We start from the raw sequence: 19,232 nt of genomic DNA, 5'->3' as shown, positions 1-19,232 counted from the left end.
CTAAGTGATTCAAATGACGACTATATTTTCAATATTGTCCAAGGGATGAGAGGTTATTTGTGTGACACCAGAGAACCCTATTCTATGGAGCCCTATTCTATGGAACCCTATTCTATGGAACCAAGATGCCATAGGTAGGGAAGAAAAGAAAACCACACATTATGTTGCTGTGTTGGCCTAGTGAAGATGTCCCTCTAACAGGTTAACTGGAGAAAATATGCAGAATAAGTGAGAATTTACAACAAACCCCAATGATTTGTGTAAAGTCAGCATACTGAGGAAAATAATAGCAGTCAGGAAAATATGAAATAAGTAAAAATCAACAAATTTTCAAAATGAAGAAGAAATAGCTTAAATGTGTCTGATTGCAAGGAAATGGACCTGGGTGCCCAGTTCTACTCTTTATCAGCAATTTCCGTCTGGAAAAAGGAGCCAGTTTTCAGTGTTACCAATGCTCTACTAAGTTTTCAATTTTACTGGTAGTGGTGCTTTCATCCCAAATTCGTCCTTCCAGTAGACAAGCACAAGGCTCTTTTCGCATCAGTGGATTTGTGCACTTTTTGTCAAAGGCAGAATTTGGTTAAAATTGTTCTACATGTGTATGCAATAGTTTTATAGAATCTCCTCTGCTATTTAAAAACAATACAAGTAAGACCTATCTAAAATGACAATATCAATCAGTAATTTTACACCAAAATTATGAGAAAAGTTTTATAATTAGAAAATCATAGCAGAGGTGGCATCATTTCTGATACGGGCCACTGGGAAACTCTTTAATAAGGAAGGATTTATTTTAAAAGGACGGTTTTGCTTTGGATTTTGGATGGGATTTATGCATTGAAGATAATGTAGCTATCTTTATATGTAATACTCCCAGGGAAGGAGAACTGAATGAGGTAATATACATGGAAGTAAATTCCAAGAATTATCCCCCAATTCCATGTCATTTGGATTTTGCATGGCTAGTTACTATTGCAGAAGACATGAGTCTGAGAAAGGTCATTCCTAGCAGGAACACTATGATTTTTTGGTAAAGACGTGTCAGTAATTTAGTCGGGATTATTAGCTGGGAACTGTGATAAATGAAATTATTCTATTTTTACTATTGAGAGTTTTGTGGTAATCCTTACAAAGGCAGCTTAGTGTCATGATTTTGTCAATTTTAGATCACAGCTGAACGACTAGTCTTTAAATAGTAGATGAAAGTTATGGGCACTTCCTCCCCAGTAGACACAAACACATGAGCCCTGACTGGCATGCACCTTTAGGGACTTCTTGGACTTGGAAGTGAAATCATGAAAAGAGATTCAACATATATGTTCTAGATTCTAATGACATATTTTAAAATCATCTGATGACTAATTTTAAGTATGCCAATGAAGTGTTATAGAAAGAAAAACTTTTCTGTGACCAACAGTGGCTGCCACTTTTTGCTATTAGTTAGTATTCAACAGTCAAATTCAAAGACTACAAAGATTGGTTGCTGTCCTTTTTTGTTCCTGCTTAATCACAAGCTGTTTCCTTTCCCGTGGGAGGGCTATGGTCTCCTTCCTGTCCTACCCCTGACTGGCTAACTTCTTTTTCTCCACCCTACTTTTCATCTTCGAATGCCGTGTCCCGAACTCTAAACCATGCCACAAAACAGATCACCTTTACCTTTGCCAGTCTTTCTTGACTCCTGAAAATATCTTCTGGTTGTTTAAAGAGCTGTAAATCCTAAATTTTGACCCAAACAACCTCCTTTAATACATGTAGTCAGTGGGACCTCATACAAGTTAAGTGACTTGCCCTCCAAAGCCCAGCTGGGTCACAGGTCCTTCTGTCCAGTGCTCTTTCCCACAATGCTACTCGCCATTTGTATACTTTCCCAGAATGCCACACACTGCAGAGTCCTCCCTTCTCTGGCTTTTCTTTGCCTGAAAAGTTTGTCAGACTTGGTAGGGGTTATGATTCATATGTATTCATAAATACTCTTTTCACTAGTAAATTGGCAACTTTTGTCCTCTTTGATTGAGTTCTCTTTAAGGCAAGGGGAAAAAAGGGAAAATCAGCTAATCAACTAAACTGACACATTCTGAATGCACAAGAAAGATTACGGTAGATATTTCAAACAAACACCATTAACCAATAAGCTAATATGATAACTCAATTTCCTTAGATGTAATTTTTTTAAACTTCTGGATAGACACAATTAAGATATATTTATGTTAGTACAGGAGGTGCTTTTGTGGTACAGCAGTTAAGAGCTAAGTGGGTTGAACTTATTTTTGACTCTGCAGAAGAAAAATGAGGCCATCAGCTTCCATACAAATTACATCCTTGGACACACTCCTCTGGCCTACAGGGTCACTGTCAGTCATGAATGATTCCTTGATAATTTGAATACGTGTAAGCTTCTTGTTTACTTAAGTTCTAATGACATTTTTTAGTACATGTAATCTTGGATCCCCAAAAGAGCATTCTTAGAAAGTTCTAGTTTAATAGATAAGAGAATGTAACATAGAAGAAATAGAAGTGGAAAAATCAAACAAACAAAACAAAGCAGAGCCCAACTCACAAAATGCAAGCTCTTTTCCTGTACCCAACGGTTCATGAAGGCATGGTTTTCTTGAAATTGATTCTCAAATTTATCTTGTTACTTCCATTACATGGGCATGCTCTTATCCTTATCATCTGATACCCATCTTATCCTTATCATCTGATACCCGATCCAATGGCTCTTCCCAGTCATTTTCTCCAACCCAGAGTCAGAATGGCCTTCCTCCTCCACTTGGTTTATGCAGCTTTGTCTCTGAATCTGACAGTGACTCCGGATGGCCTCCAGAACATTACTCTAACTCTTCTGACATCCAAGTCTTCCCAACAACTCAGTTACTAAGCTCTTTGTTAAGCTCTACTGAGTTGGATGCTGTGCCAAGTTCTTCACATTCTCATTGAATCCCCCTCATGGGATCCGATGTGATAGGGTTACATCTTCTTTTCACAAATGTGAGTTCTTTCACTCTAGCTGGCACCTGCCAGATTAGTTTTCTCTAGTCCAGAGATGCTCTACTCAGAACTGACCCCAAATCATGAAGGAACCTTTACCAGGAGCTCTCTCCCCTCCTCTGTGGCTTTAGCCTTCCAAATTCCTTTCCCTTCACAGAGGACAATCGCTTATTCATTTATTTGCTCACCTAATATTTGTTTACCAACTAGTACATCTGAACCATTTTTTATGGTCTTTCCCAGATACTGTAGATTCTATTTATCTCCTGCTTATTTAAATTATAACACTTATTATCTGGACCACTCATCCGTCCTTTGAGGTATATGTTACTTTGCCATGTTACCTGTATACATCTTTGCTCCCTCTTGAAAGGCAGCATCTGTATCTTAGGTCACTTTTCATACTATTCTCAGTTCCCAATAGAGATAATGATATGTAGTATACATGCAATAACTACATGCAGAATTGATATTGGAGTGAATTTAATTTAATTGATATTGAGTTAATTTGCAAGCAATCCATTAAAGTAAAAGCATAGCGTGCTACAAAAGCAAAGGAAATCCTTTGACCGTAAGCCCTTTTGGACTTGGTGATCACCTGGTATTGAGTGTTTTAAAACGAAAGTAATATTGTTAAGTGATACATACCAATATTACAACACTAGCTATCATTGGGTAAAAGTCAGTTCATTTCATGAACAAATCATCTAGGAAAGTATTTCACTAAGATTATAAATAAGGAGTCTAATTCACTTATCATAGATATTTCCATAATTCACTTTAGGGAGAAAAGGAACATACACTAAATGATTAAAATCAATTTGAAGACTTTTAGTTACTATAAAGAGTAATTTATACTCCTAACTAAACTCTAATATGAAAACCCTAAATTACAGTATTTGTTCACAGCTCCCTTCTAATCTAGTTAAGTTTAGCAAATGAAACATATCAACTTAAAACATGTCTTCTGTTAAATTTATTACTAGTAGAATATATGAAGGGGTACCCCCCCAAACCTGGAATTTTACTTTAAAGCTATGTATTTAAATTTAAAAAATGTTTTTCTTTTTACAAAACAACCTTGTCACCTTCAAAGTACTCTCCATAACACTTAATACATTTGTCAAATCTGTGATTCCATTCTTGGAAACACTTTTCAAACTCCTCTGTTTGGATGGCTTATAGAACCTCCTTTGGTTTTTTTTTCTTCACCTCCTCTACGTCATCAAATCGCTGTCCTAAATGCCTAAATATAGATTTAACCCAGTAAACCTGTCTTGATAGTATTGTTTCCCATGAAACTCTTGAAAATCAGCAGTGTCAATGTTCTCGGTCACTGCAGGTTTCCGGCCCCTCAGCACTCGGGAGTGACTAGTTGCTCCCTTGTGTTCTGCTGTGCACGTGGTCAGGCCGGAATAGTTCCAACAGGGGGAGGGGGCACTCTAGAGAAAACAGGGCTTCTTATGAAGCAGATGAGACAAATACGAGCGAGCAGGACCTCAGAAGGAAGCCGTAAATGTGCCGTCAAGTTCTGGCCTCTGAAGGGGACTCAGAATACAGGGCAGCGTGGACGGCTGCGCAAATAGCTGGTATCGATGGCTGCGGAGCCCCTGAGCATTGAAACATTTCCAGTCTATGTCACTCAATGTTCCCAAACTTATTTGGCCTTTTCAGGGAAAAAAAAAAGCTACTTAGCACCCCCCTGGAATTAAAAACTTTTGTTCTACAGCCGGTAATCCAGGAAATAGTGTAGATATCGGCTTTTATAGCTGCCCCGGAGGGTTCCGGCACCCCAGTGGGGGCAGTAAGTGACGACACCCCACCACGCGTCTCTGAGCACTGCAGGTCATAATCATGTTTCCAGACGAACGTATTCTAACACCGACTTATTTCATTCCACCATGAAAATAAGAAAAATCTGCTGAAATGTATATTCATCAAAGGGTTTCACCTCCATTTTCAACTACTGATGTTAACTTTATCAAACCGACCTCCCACGGTTGGCAATCATGTGCTTACTCTCAGATACGGAGTGCTCCTGAAGCTATCAAACTGAGCACCTCGGTGATGTGTTTTTCATCTTATTAAACTGGGTGCAATTAATAGAAGTAGAGTATTTAGATTCTACTGAACATCAGAGCCCCAAATATGGTTTCATCATTATTTCTATTTAAAATGACTCCAAAGAATTATGAAAAATATTTCCTTAAGTGAGATGATCATGCAACATTTCATAAGAATTGAAAGTGTGTGCATACATGCATTATATGCCGGAAGGTTCATCTCGGGCTCCTCTCGTTGGCTACCCCTGCCATACAGCGATCAGTACAAATCGCGTGTGTTGGTATTAAAATAAAATCCCAGCTTCCTCTGGGTCCTCACATGTCGGTGCCTCATCAGCTGACCACAAGCATTCCTGAATACGCTTGCCTCTGCGAAAAGTATAGGAAATGACTGTCTCTTCAAAAGTCTCACGTGTTTGACTTTAATGTTATAGCGAGCTTACACATCGATAAGAAAATGGCAGAATTGAGTCAAACTAGGATGACTCTATTTACCAGTAGGTTTCCTGAATACTTTCTTTTTACATATGGATTTCTCCCTAAAGTTTCCTCCTTCTTGAGCCCTATGTGTCTAACGCTTTCCTAAAACCTCCTTGAGCCACTTAAGACTCAGTCTCCTTGGAGGGCAGCAGTACAAAGAAATATGGGGAAATAGGACCGGGAAGATGCCCCTGTGTGACAACCAGTCTTCCAGTAGCTCCAAGTCTGGGTGCTTTTCAAATCCTACTCCCTGTTTCTCCCCTGGGGAGTCCACCCTGTGGAAGAACCAGTCTGAAACAGAGTACCAAGGCCAAGGGTTCTAATGCTTTCCATGGAAAAAAATCACATGTTCTTTCTTACAAAGCGCGAGATTACAATAGAAGATCACACAGACCCACAGGAAAGAGACCTGCCACGAGAGGCTGTAAGCAGGATCAAACAAAGCGTCTGGCAGTAGCTCCTCCCCTTCCTCTTGTTTTCGTAACCATATTCTTCATACACTTTCTTAGGAATCAAATTGATGATGCTTATATTACTTTAGAGCAAAATCCATCGAAACTGTTTTACCAAGTATAAGCTCTTAAAATTATACCTACTTCCTTTTAAAATCATGAAACATCTTAATGAGATATTTTTCTGTTGTAACACTTTGTATTAATGTTTTTGTGACCTCTTACCTATAATGAATTGATTGACAGTAAGTATCCATACTCTCCATAAAGAGAAATTAACAAGTATAAAAATGTCGTAAGGCCTATACAAGATTTGGCCTTAATGGACGATTACACTTAATACTTAATGATGATGGAAACATAAATGCATCAGCATATAACTGGTGTGACTTGTGTAAAGATTTTTTAATCCCATGACAATATTTAAAGTGACTGTTCAAAAACTGTCTTCACAGCTGCTAAGCTTATTTCCTAATGCTGGTGGGTTAAAAAATAAAATGTATAAAGAAATAGGGAAAAATAGGTGGGGGAGGGGTTTCCTTCAAATGGATGGAACCCATTCTTTTGAAAGAACACTCCCCTCTTACCTTGGTCCTGGAGCTGCTTAGTTCTCCTCTGTCCTCCTCCTAGGGGAGAAATACCCAAAGTTAAACAATAATAGAACATGGTCTTGTATTAAAGTCAAGTTCAGTTCTGGCCAACCCCTTTCTCAAGTCTCACAAAACACTACCAACTGTCTGATATACTGGGGCTCTCAGGGAATTTAAAATCCATTTTAAGGATTAAGCCAAAGGGCAATGCACATTAGCTGTGTAAGGTGAAGGAGAATTATCTTTGCTCTTCAGTCAGTCTTGTCAGAGACTCTTAATAAATTGAAGACTGGCTTAGAACCAGGGCATTTCCAAGAGTGTGTCGTGTGGGTAATTTTCATAAGCTGGAGTGGGTAATGGAAGGGGCATGATGGGACACCTAGAGCTCCTTTGGGAGAAGATATGCCTCGGTGTTCTCGGTCCATCTCCTTGATGCTCTTTGCTCTCATTTGATAGTAAAATTGTAGAGCTACAAGTGATAGCAGGTGTGGAGGCAGTACCAAGTCTGATGAGAACAGGAAAGCTTGTTTAAGAAAGCAAAATACCAACTGCTTCACTACATGGGAGGCTTGGGAAAACTGGGAAAGATGTCAGAAAATAGATGCTGGTTAAATGTTTTTTAGAACTAAGACTCACAGGTTGGATAAACATGATTTTTTTTCACGTGTCTGTGTCTATTTAGGAGTCCCGATGTCATTAGAGTGCACCTAAGCAGCACAGTACAAGCAGAACGGGTTGGGGAATTAGACAGGAATGGACTCTCTTCCAGCTCTGTCATCAATGTGACCAGGAGTCTCAGAAACATCATCTGTCTAAATGAATAAAATTGCACTGACTTCAAGGATCTGTGGGGGCATGTTAGCAGTCTACTTATGTACATGTGCTTTGCATAGAGTCGGTATATTAAATTTACAGTTCCTTTTCTTGACACATCACCATATATATATATATATATATATATATAATTTTATCTCTTTGGGTCTAGTCTCTCCCTAAATGAGGAGAGAATCTGTTGCTGGGTACCCTTTGACATAATTCCCAAAGTGGTGATTGGCTCCCATCAAAAAAATAAAATCAAATACCAGACAATTGATTGAATCCTGTGAGACATGGAGAGTGGAGACCAAGAATGAGCCTGAACCCATACAAGATCATGTACTATTGTTATTTAACTTTGGGTAACTTATTAAAATTCTTTATCAAGTAAAATGACATTAGGTGAAAAATGGATGCACTTTGGAACCTCAGGCTGTCAGGGATATCAAAATGTGGGATGTTATACTCATTACCGTAATGACCATTATGAAAATGTGCAGGGGAAAAACACTACATGGATTACTCTATGAGATGCAATGCTGTCTTGCCTCCATCTATTTCAATTACCGTTGGTTTAGCATCCTTTGAACTCTGAATTATCTTAATTGTCTTAATTGTATAACTATGGCATGATAGGACCCCTCCGACTACAGGCATGTATGTTCTCCTTTAGGAATTCCAACTCCACTCACGACTTTTAATGTACAATGTCTTCTAAGAATGGCTACCCTGACAAGCATCTTCCCCATGGAACACTCTGTATTCCACACAATGAAGACTGAAATAAGGCACTTCCTTTCATTGAAGCAAATGAGTCTGAAACTGGGAAGCTGAGCTTCAAATGAGAAAACGGCAAATGGTGTTTTATGAAACACCTGCTCATCTGTGGAAGTCACTTATATGACAGAGTTTCGAAGGAAATATCTTTATATTCAGAAACGATCTAGGAATCTATGAATAAGAACAACTATAGTTATACTGCTGGGATTGGATAAAATTACAGTGGCTACAGAGTCTTCATGCTTCAGGGCATAAACTGATTGCGATTGTGATAAAGGGAAAATGAGAAGGAAATTAAATAGTACTGAAGTTGTTGGGGCTACTATGGTGCCCTTAAAAATCACCTTAAGGATTTCCGACCGAAACACCCTGAGGTGCCACATTACATGCACCGTTTGTCATCATATCTGAATATGGAAATTTTGTTCTCAAGAAAATATAAGCAAGTCCTTCTACCTGCATGGGTTTCATGTTTCTCTTGTGTCCTCTACATAACTTGATGGGTTCTATCAGATTTTTGCTTCATCAAGTTTGATATCATCACCTCATTTTAAGATATAGGTACATAGGACTTGTATCCCTCTTTCTCTCTGCTGTTTTTTTTTTACAGATATGCCTTCTTTAAATATCTTGTCTGTTCCCCATGTAGACTGACTGTGATGAAAAGCAGCTCTATACCAAAAGAATGGCTGATTGAATCCTAAACCAGGTGGGTGCCTACAGAGGTCCTGGGACTGAATTTTCCCCAGGTGCACTGTCTGCAACTTCAAAGAGGTACAAAAGAATGTTGTCTGGTTGTTTTGAGAAAGGTAGTGGAAGGGATGACTCACAATCTCAGACTGGGAGGGGAAGCGAATTTAGAGGTGACCCAGCACAGTCTCCCTTCTAGGAGGACATTTCTGATGTTCCGGATCAGAAAGCAATCCCAGCCCCCATTTATGTCCAATTTTAAGTGTCGGAAAATCCTTTTGTGTACTGACCTGAAATCTTCTGGGTCATTTCTTCAATTTCACCAGAGTTTGTCAACTTTTTATTAACAATTAAAAATTTATTTCGTATACTCGGTATGAGTGTTTTCAAACTGCCTTGAAGTTATCAGCATTGTCAAAAACGATAGTATGGAACAATCACATATTGCTCCATAGGTTCTCAGGGGGCAAACTGTATCTTAAAAAGTCATCTCCCCACCCCCCCTTAAGAGCACTGGAGAGAGTTAGAAGATCTCTTTTTCTAATCTCAGCTGTGGGACTGTGGACAAGTCACTTAACATCTATCTCTACATTGTTACGTTTTCCTCCATCATAAAGTAGTATTGAGAGTTGGTTTTTAAGAAGCAAATGGAAGAAATGTATGGTGAATTGGCATAAAAACTATACTGCTGTGCTATTATCATTATTACTGTTTAATATAAGGGATATATTGCTTAGACATTTCTAGAATTCTGTCCTGTCATATTTAAAAGTCTTTTAAAACTGAAAAAATAAAAAAATATTAATTCAATAATATATGAATGGAGTCTGGCTTTTATAATATTATTTTAGTAGAAGGTGTTTGAAAAAAAACTTATGCCCTTGACTTTTCCTTTTAGAAACAATCTGAGGTCAGCGTTTCCTAGATCCAAATTCCTTCCATTTACCTCTGATTGTCCTCAAATATAAGCCAGGGGTTCGGACTGACTTTAGCACACTGCATATCCGGGCCTCGCTGGCATTTTGCTCTTTCTAATACCTCATTATTTTGCAATCCCCCTTTCTACTCCCTTAAACCGCTGCAGTCGCAGCAACGTGAAGGGCCGTTCTTCCTGCCCTATCGGGTGGCCAGCAGTCAGCTTGCACTGGATGGTTTTCCTGCCTGAGGCTGCCTAAGGCTTCCATGGCCTTCTGGGGTTGTAGCTGTAGCTGTCTGACAAGTGACCCTAAGTGCTGGGAACTAGGGACGGCTTCTCTAAGAGGAGTAACCTGTGGACCTTCATACAGAGGTAGTCAGGAGAGTCCTCTGTCAGCCCCAAATCAGAAACAGCTGTGAGACTTTGATGGCAGTGGCTCTTTGGGGGGGCTCACGAATCTTCAGTGGTTTGTTTGTAGAGTCAAGGAGCAACGGTCGGGAGGAGGCCATATACTCTTGTGCTGTTATTAGGAAGTATTATTATGTTTGTGTCATATTTATTAGATAGACTCCAATTTAGTTCGTGTTCACCAGCTAAATCCTTAGCACTTAGAGAAAGCATTGAATTCTTAACATGTCTGTAAACACATATTTGTGGGTTACTTTCTTTGTTGAATACCACAGAACCCAATCAAAGGACGATGGTAGAAGAGTAAGTCTAGTGTCCCTCCCCATGGTTAGCATGGCCAGTAGAATTAGAAATGATAGGGCCAGCAGAATTGAAGACGACAGGACCAATCGGTTTCTCCCATATCTCATGAAGGTAGAGTTTGAAAAGGATTGTTGATGTAGGGCTAGTAATGTGACATTAATGAATTCTTTTTACTTGTTGCATTGTGTGATATTAAAGGAGAATGTGGACATGGTTTCAAAACCTTTTTGAAAATGTGCTTCGTTTTGTGGATGACCCCTAACAATTATTTTTATATTCTTTCAGAAAGAATGGACACTGTCCATTTAAAGCATACTACATGAAAAAGACTTTTTTGACATTAAGACCAAACCATATGCTTAGCTTTTGTAGCTCCTGTTAATATAATTACTATTTCCAAGAATACGATCATAGTCATTATAATGCTTCTTCCTGGGAAAATTCCAGGCTAGGACTAGATGTTTTGGGGTAACGCAGTTCCCACAATGGATTCGGTCCCCTTCTTTCCTGCATTTATTGTTTATATTCTTTACTGCTCCTTCCTTCTGTGCCTTATCCCTGGGCAAGTGCTGCCCTTCGGATCTTGCAAGGCTCTTTTAAGGAATGGTCCCTCCTTGGTGGCGTGTTTGTTTTGGAGAATTAAATGACTATTTTATATTTGGGTTCTCCCAGAGGCTTAGGATATTCTATGTCTGTTGTGAAGTTACCTCAGATATGTTATTTCATTCTGAAAACAAGAACAATAGCAATGATTTTTTAAAGGGAAAAATAAAACATTAAAATTAAACAAGCTACAGTTTCATATTCCCAGATAAATTAGAATCGAGTATGATTTTAAATCACAGCCTTTGCTATTTTCCAGCTCATTGCAAATGATTGCCAAATTATTTTCTTCTCTTTTACTTAAATATGAATCATAAACCAGTGCGCATCATGACTGAGATTATCTTTAGAGACAAATGAAGCTAAAAATGTCTAAAATGGTGGATGAGTGGCTTTCCATTTGCTGTGTAGAAACAAATGGGTCCATTTTCATCTTCACTGAAAGCCATTATTTTGCTGGATGAAGTCGATGCTTCATTAGTATAAAAGTGCATTCAGGCAACATAACTCAGAAGTCTGCTCTAAGGAATGGATTGATCCACAAAGGGAGCTTTGTAGAATTCAATTATTGGAGGTTGATAATTCCCATTCTTTTCAAATCATTGTCTGTCTGTCTCAAAGATCCTTTTGATGTCTTCATTAGGGCAAGTGTAAGGAGTCTCAGCTTCCCCCTCTTTTGTAGGCCATTCTGACCCTCACTTCCACCTCGGCCTCTACCACCCTGTACTTAGTTAGGCTGCCCCAGGCATAGTTAGGGTAGGAGTCTGCTCCAGCAGAATGCTTCTTTTCTTGTCCAAATGGAACTGTTCAATGTATGAGTTACATTTCTCTGATAACTTTTCATGGCTCCTTACTGTAAGCACCTGTGCTGAGGGAGTCCTCATGGGAATCTTCCTGGCATTTCTTTCTTCAGGAAGGTCAGTTTAGAGAATAGATCCAAGACAAGTCATGTACTTAAGTCAAAAAAAGAACTCTCACTCGACTCTTACTGCTATCCTGAGGATAAATAACAGCCACTTCTAAATGAATGCAGGCATCTTTCTAGTTATAACCTTCAAGAACATTTTTATAGCCTGAGTTCCTATAAGCAATAAAACGAATCTGACGCAGTTTTCTTAATCATTGAGTGTAGACACAAAGAATATCTCTCTGGTAATTTTCAGGAGCTACATTCTGAACATCAGGGAGGAAACACATTAAAAACATACCCTTTTTTTGTGGGGAAGAATCATTCATGCCGCTTAAAGATAAAGACCAGAGAATGCTGTCTGGCAAGACATGAAGAAATGGAGACAATTTCAATAGAAAGGAGACAGCACCGGCATGTGATACAGTAAAGTCTACCTGGACCACGTTTAAGGGCGAACAAGCACTTCCTTCCACACGCCAACCTCATGCACAGATTTTCCCCGGAATCTTTACTTCTTACATGAATGACACCCTCATGACAACGTCATGGAATGGTTTTGTGCACTTTCTTGTTCTGGAGGTATAAGTCTGGAATGCCTACATACCTGTCCATTAACTCATGCTTGTCATGCATGTAGGGTTGGGCATGGTTGGAAACCTTATATATAAAACATCCCGGGTGAAAGATGTTTGTCGTGTCACTGGAACATTACATACAACATTCTAATTTCACCTAAGAATAAGCATGCCCACACATTTGACTACAGTAGACATACATGGGTTAATATAGACCTCCCGGGATGCTTACACCTGCTGCTCTTGCCATATTTTTAGTTCTAGGATTTATGATTCTGATATATGTCCCTTCCACCACTTACTTCCGTACCCTAATCCTTTGGATTTGGTAATCCTTTTCATGCTTTGTGCTAATCTTCTGTCTTCGCACTGATACGCAACGATGCTACTTGTGTGGCACTCTCAGGACGAGTTACCCCTCTAGTCCGGGCGCTTTGTAGCTTTACTTCCACCACCTTGGCTGAATGGGGAATCCAGACACAGCGAACAGCTCATGGGCTTTTGTTCCTGTCCCCATTCCTTCCTTAGTCGGCAGGGCAGCTGGGATTAGAGCTGCACTGTTCTTTGGAGACCATTCTCTCTAAAGAGAAGTGATATGCTATGGAACCCATATTGCTACTAAAGCTATGGGGAGAACTTGCAAAGTTCCTGGGAAAATTCTGTTATCATTTCATCTTACTTTTCATGAATGTTTTGAAGCCCACCTCTGTCCCTTCACACATAGAAAGAGAGAGAATTTAAATACTAATGTAGGGTAAGCATAACTAGATTTTAAGCACATTTATTAATGGACTATAAAGTTTGATCTTAGCTACAATTTATGTTTTCAAATATGTATAGGCTCTGCATTAATGTTACTAAAACTAATGTTATTAATATATATAGGCTCTTCATTAATTGTGTAGTCACTGAAATCATCTGATCTCTATAAAGTATAGATATTTTTTGGGAAATCTTTTTAGAATTTGTTCATCAAGCAAACATCAAATTTACTGTGACACTTGGGTGGAATAACGGTGAAATCATAGGTGCTTTATAAAATGTTTATGGGGAAAACGCCCCAAGGAAAGCAGCAGTTTACAAATAAACTCACTTTAAGAAGGGAAGAGATGACCTTGAAAATAAACTATAAGGAGACCACATCAATTGTTGAGGAATAAATCGTGTTCCTGCCGTAGTTGAAGAGGACCAACGATTAACAACGGAAACCACATCCAACACCTTCGACATCTCAGTTGGTTCAGCTTACACATTTCTGACTAAAACATTAAAGTGGAGGAAATTTCCACTCAGTGGGTGCCCGAGCTGTTGTGCCCCAATAGCTGCAGACAAGAGCAAAGCTATCCGTGGACATTGCAAGCTAGTTGGATCATGATCACAAAGCATCTTTTCAACGAATTTTACTAGGAGATGAAAGACGTCTTTACTTGTACAATCCTGAGGGCCAGGCACCCTCAGGACAATGGCGACCAAGAAGCGGCTGGGCACCAGCCGAAGCAAACGCAGACTAATGTCAAGGGGCACGTTCATGGCAAATTTTTTCGATGTTCTTTTGTGTGTGTGCGTGTGTGTGTGGGGGGTGTCTGGTATCGTCAAGACCAATTGGACTTCGTTTTTTTTCCAGCCCTCACCCCTCGATGCAAGTTTTTGGTAACTGCTTTCATTTGAAATATTTTTCCTCCCATTTCTTTTCTTGACACAATATTTGTCTTATAGCTGACCCTGTTTATTTCATAAACAATATTGCAATTGATGAGAGATTCCGGAAGAAGATTAAATTATTGAGATAGTCAAGAGATCATATAAGGGAAGCCATTTTGTCCTTATACCTCACAGTAAGCCTGAATGCTTTTTCTTTTAGAAAGTGATTGAAAAGTCAAGGAGGATAAGGGTAAGATGTAAGTGTTTTAATGCACTGACAATTATAGTTTGGGGTATATTTCTTTGCTTCTCTTTGTATATTCCAATTTATGGATAGTAAGTTTAGTATTATCAATATACTTGATATCATTCTGTCACCTAAAAAATGGAAGAATCTCTGCCAGGGCACCACAAACCAGTCATCTCTAGGTATTTTAATTTACCTACTGTAATTGAGAGCTGCTAGTCATTCTTCAATACTTTTTAAAAAATTTCAATTTCTATGTCTAGCAATTAAAAAAAAGCTACTCTATAATAAACTCTCCTGAAACAATAAAGAGCTCTGTTTATCTGCTTTTTTTCTACCATAAAGATGGATGGGACTCATTACTGTTATAATTTTGTTAACCCAGCCATGGATAAATGATCCAGAATACATTTATTTTAAATTCTACATTAAAGGCTAGGATCTGAGTTAACCTTCAAATCGCATATCACACTCTTTTCCATTTTCTATGACATTTGTTTGAAACTCTTTGGACCAAACAGTGGGGCCAAACCCCCCTAGACCAAAGGAAGAGTGCTCCTCATTTCCCAGCACTCTCTGCTTAAGCGTTCACAGAGAGAACAGCTATTGTCTTCTTTCCTTAAAGCTCCGGGCACCTAATGAATCAAGCCGGGAGTGTCCGTGAGACAGTCGGCGCCAATGAGCAGGTCATGGTAATGAAATGAGCACGTTTCACGGTATCAGGAGAGACTGACCTAAACACCTATTTAAAATATATGTACACAGCTGATAGGAAAAAGACTCAGTTACTACTGACCAAACAATGCAGGAAGGTTTAAAGGGCACTCGATACGGAATGCCCAATGGAGAAATGCAATTATTTTGACTTTGTTCGTCTACACAGTACAATTAATACCATATATGGCAATGAGCGCAGCCCTGCATTAGTTTGACTCCTTTGGAATAAAAGAATCTTGGTGGAATAGGAACAAGAAATTAAACCTCTTACGTCACCTGCGTTTGATGGATGAGGGGGTAGAGGGGTTGGGGGCTGTAAGGTGGATGCTGGTTAGCTTCAGCGTCCTCCCAATATTCTGAAAGACAGGAGGAAATGACTGTGGTTTTGGATGCAGGGGCCAGCCTGCTCAGGAAATCATGGCGTGTAGAAAGCAAAGCACATAAACAAACTCTCCATCCAGGAAGCCGCGCTTAACAATTGCCTCATTAACAAGATCCAGGGAAGGACAGGAAAAGAGGAGGAAGTCAATGGCTGATGATTATCCAGCCTAGACAGATGAAGCCCTTCAGCTCTCTCCCAAACAATCCCTGTAGTGTGGCTTTCACAAAGTGGCACATTTAAGAGGGGACTCGCTTGCCATCAATGGGAATCAGTCGCGCCCGTATCCACGGGCCAAATTCAGCTCCTGGAGCTTGACTTTATCAGTAGACACAAGACAGAGGACAAGGCAGCTACAGCCACGGAGAATTAATGAAGAGCAAAAGCAACATCAAGTGAATGTAATCAATCGCTTGAACACTGATCTACAGATAAACCACCAGACTTTTCCCTTTCTAGTTCTTTTAAATGGCTCATATACGGCACTCTCAGAGCTACGCTCCAATTGAGACTCCTTGGCTATCTGGCTTCATGAAGTGACATATTTCCCAAACAAATGTACCTTCATAGACACCAACCTTCTGTGATGTCGACTTAAGTTTTGGAACAATTGGAATCTTTTCAAGCAGAATTTTATGGATTATTTATTACTTTGGCTTTCTCCCTGCGCATTTCTCCGGATTCATATGTAATATATGTTGAAATAAGTCCGATTTCAAAATTGGCAGCTACACGAACATCTCTTTACTAAATGGTATAGTTTGATCTTCTCTCCCTTTTGTACGATCCCATAGCACCCTGCTTAATTATATCAGTGTTGCTTGCAAACACAAACCCTTAGTTTAACCTACCCTTTGGGTCAAGGATTTGTTTCTTTAAGCTTTCCCAAGTCTTTCTCTCTCACTCAACACATAAGCCTAGGAACACCGAGGTTCCCTATCTGAAACCAATGGAAAGACGCCTGTAGCTTTTATATTGGCTTTTCATTTATGCTGGGCGACAGACAGAACGGCTCTCATTACCTTCATTTTTCACTGGCTTACCAGAGGCAGCATTTTTCCAGACTAATTTCTTGGTCGACTCCTTTAATAAGGATGCTCATTTCTTCTTGAGCCAGTGCCCTGTGTGAATCTCTCCTAAGCAGTACTATGACCAGAGTAACTTGTCAGTTGTCACAATTCAATGGAGGCCTTTATTGCTTAAGGAAAACAGGAAAGTCTGCCTCCTGGACATAAACATGTGCATTCTCTATGTCCAGGACCACGAAGGTGAAAAGGGGCAGATTTACCAACATTTCCATAGGAATGAAAGCTTCGCCTTATTATCGGGATGCTGAGCGCTCTGCTCATGCACCGTGTCTCAGGGCCTGTCTGTAAACATCCCTAAATTGCCAGGGTCTAATTTTACAGGTCTTACTTACTCCATACTCCCTAGAAATGGGTGGGAGTGTGGCTTGAGTAAGGACCATAAAACCAGCGCCCGTTGCCCCCTCGGACCATGATTGCTTTCATAAACGGATGTGGGGTCAAAACGAGTATCAATACCGTCTCAGGGCAATCCGAAAATAGACAGATGCCATAATAAACGAAACGCTGAAATGGGAAACAAAGAAACAAACAAACAAAAAACAGTGGCTTGCCAGGAAGAAAGAAGTTAACTTCTCCTCCTTCGGAAACTAGCGGCCAGTCACAATTTCCAAAATAAGTATTGTTAACAGCATGGCAGTGTAGGTTTTGGCGGCTGACAAAGTTGATGAGATCGACAAGCGTCTCCTACCCATGCCTTAGGCCCACTGGAAACAGCTAGTGTTGAACCAGTTTGGTTTTTATATGGCCTTTAAAGATATATGTCAACGCTGATTCACCATTCTGAGACTAAAAAAAAAAATTACCTGATTGTTGACTGAAAAAAAAAAAAAGGAAAATGGAGAAAAAGAACACAAACCAACCAACATACCATGTTCACACACAAAACCAAACCATTCTGTCAGGGACATCAGGGAAGGTGGAATACTATAACAACACATGTTCTATTGTTATACTATTCCACCCACCTTAATGAGGAACCCTTGGGCGTCGCTACTCCATAGCCTTTGGAATCCAGATTTCCTCCCACTTTCATCGTGTCACACGGTTTTCGCTGCTCAATGTATTCATTCATAGTGGACTCCAGAAGGAAGGCGAATTTGCCTTTGGATTTGCGGACGCGAGCCACTCCCTCCGCGGTCGTCCTAGTGAACACGGACGGCTCTGCTGATCGCATGTACGTCCACATCTTTTCATACACTGCTATTTTTGATCTCTGGAGGAAATGAAAACAAAATTAAATACAGGAAAGAAGAGAACAGCATGTTAATATTGTCTGAATCAAGAGCAAGAAAGAAAACCGTTCAGACCCTCTGCAGGGCCCTCTACCTCCGCTTTGCCATAGCAAGCGCGGTCTTTTCAAATTCGGGAAACACCTTTGAAGGCTCCGTATGGACATGCATTTCACAGTGATATTTGAAGAAGAGCCATATTAATGAACCTCCCGCCCCTTCAATAACCACTGAGTATTTCCGTTTTAGGGAGGGCGCCCTCAGAGTTGTCATTTAATACCATGCTGTGTATCGTTTTCAAGGTAAACTTGAAAAAGAAGAGACCGACTTGATTACAGCTCTGCCGAACTCTTCTTTGCATACGTGAGCTGTAGCAAATACATTATAGGATTTTCTAGTCATCTTTTTTTTGTGATTCAAGGTTTTGAAGAAAATCAGTCTACTACCCATCGAAAGGGCATCCTTAAGTCAATAATTGAGCAGCAGTGGAGAAGTCAGCTGTCGTTTACAGACTAAGTCTCCCTAACACAACAGTCAGATTCCAGTCTACCAAGAGTTTTAGACTTTTATTCTGGCAAGGTCTTGAACATAATGCAAATTGAGCTTGAAACAGAAATGAACCTTGTAGTTCCGCAGTTATACTGTAGGGGCATTATTCTTTCTAATCCCCCAACCTCATTCTAGGAATTTCTCTTATTTTAACTCACTTCTGTCTACTTGGACTCTGTGTACATGAGTCCTATTCTCTCAGTTTATCAAGAGCTCTTCTGCTGACATCTGCATTCGTATTAAAGCTTTCATGCAACACACATGTGACACATATCTAAAAGAATTCAACTGCCCCCCAAAAGACACATATGATATGATAGAAAAGCTGTGATCCTATGTGAAACTTGATGATACAACGATATACAGAGAGCTTTTATCTGCGTTTGTTAACCTACCAGATGCTGAAATCCTAGTTCTGTATTCAAATAGAAAGTAATGGAGACTTCATTCGGAATTAAATTTCTTTGTGTGGCCAAACCTTTGTAACGTATCTATTACTTACATTGAGCTTACTTATTTACCAAAATATAGAATGTAACAAGAAATATCACATGAATAATCAATGAATATTCTGAATAATGAACATATGAATACATATTTTGGGGGAAAGGCACAATTTTCAGGTAGCTAAAGATGGAATTCACTAAAGAACTCTTCAGTGGACTCTCACACTTTGATTTCATATGGTGAGAAATTTGTAATCAATAAATCAAATAAAGAACCATATACCATATATGATTTGCATACTTGGATACCAAAGGAGATATGTTTCATTCTTGTGTATTCAAATACGAATATACTATCAAGG

General features: G+C 39.5%; 1 protein-coding gene across 8 annotated transcripts in view; it reads right to left on the bottom strand.

Moving 5' to 3' along the window:
* GRIA4 (glutamate ionotropic receptor AMPA type subunit 4) overlaps nt 1-19,232 on the bottom strand; it is a 446,712-nt gene that overhangs the window by 21,031 nt on the left and 406,449 nt on the right. For 5 of the 8 annotated variants that reach the window (XM_075548742.1, XM_075548736.1, XM_075548738.1 and 2 more), the window contains one exon: nt 17,612-17,859. The exons of the other annotated variants lie outside the window; for them this stretch is intronic. In XM_075548742.1, coding sequence (XP_075404857.1) covers nt 17,612-17,859 — 248 coding nt within the window. The remainder of the gene's footprint in view (nt 1-17,611; nt 17,860-19,232) is intronic. 8 annotated transcript variants of the gene reach the window in all.

Source organism: Tenrec ecaudatus, chromosome 4, assembly GCF_050624435.1.
Source record: "Tenrec ecaudatus isolate mTenEca1 chromosome 4, mTenEca1.hap1, whole genome shotgun sequence".
In the NCBI taxonomy this organism is placed as follows: Eukaryota; Metazoa; Chordata; class Mammalia; order Afrosoricida; family Tenrecidae; genus Tenrec; species Tenrec ecaudatus.
This window is presented reverse-complemented; position numbering and strand designations above follow the sequence as displayed.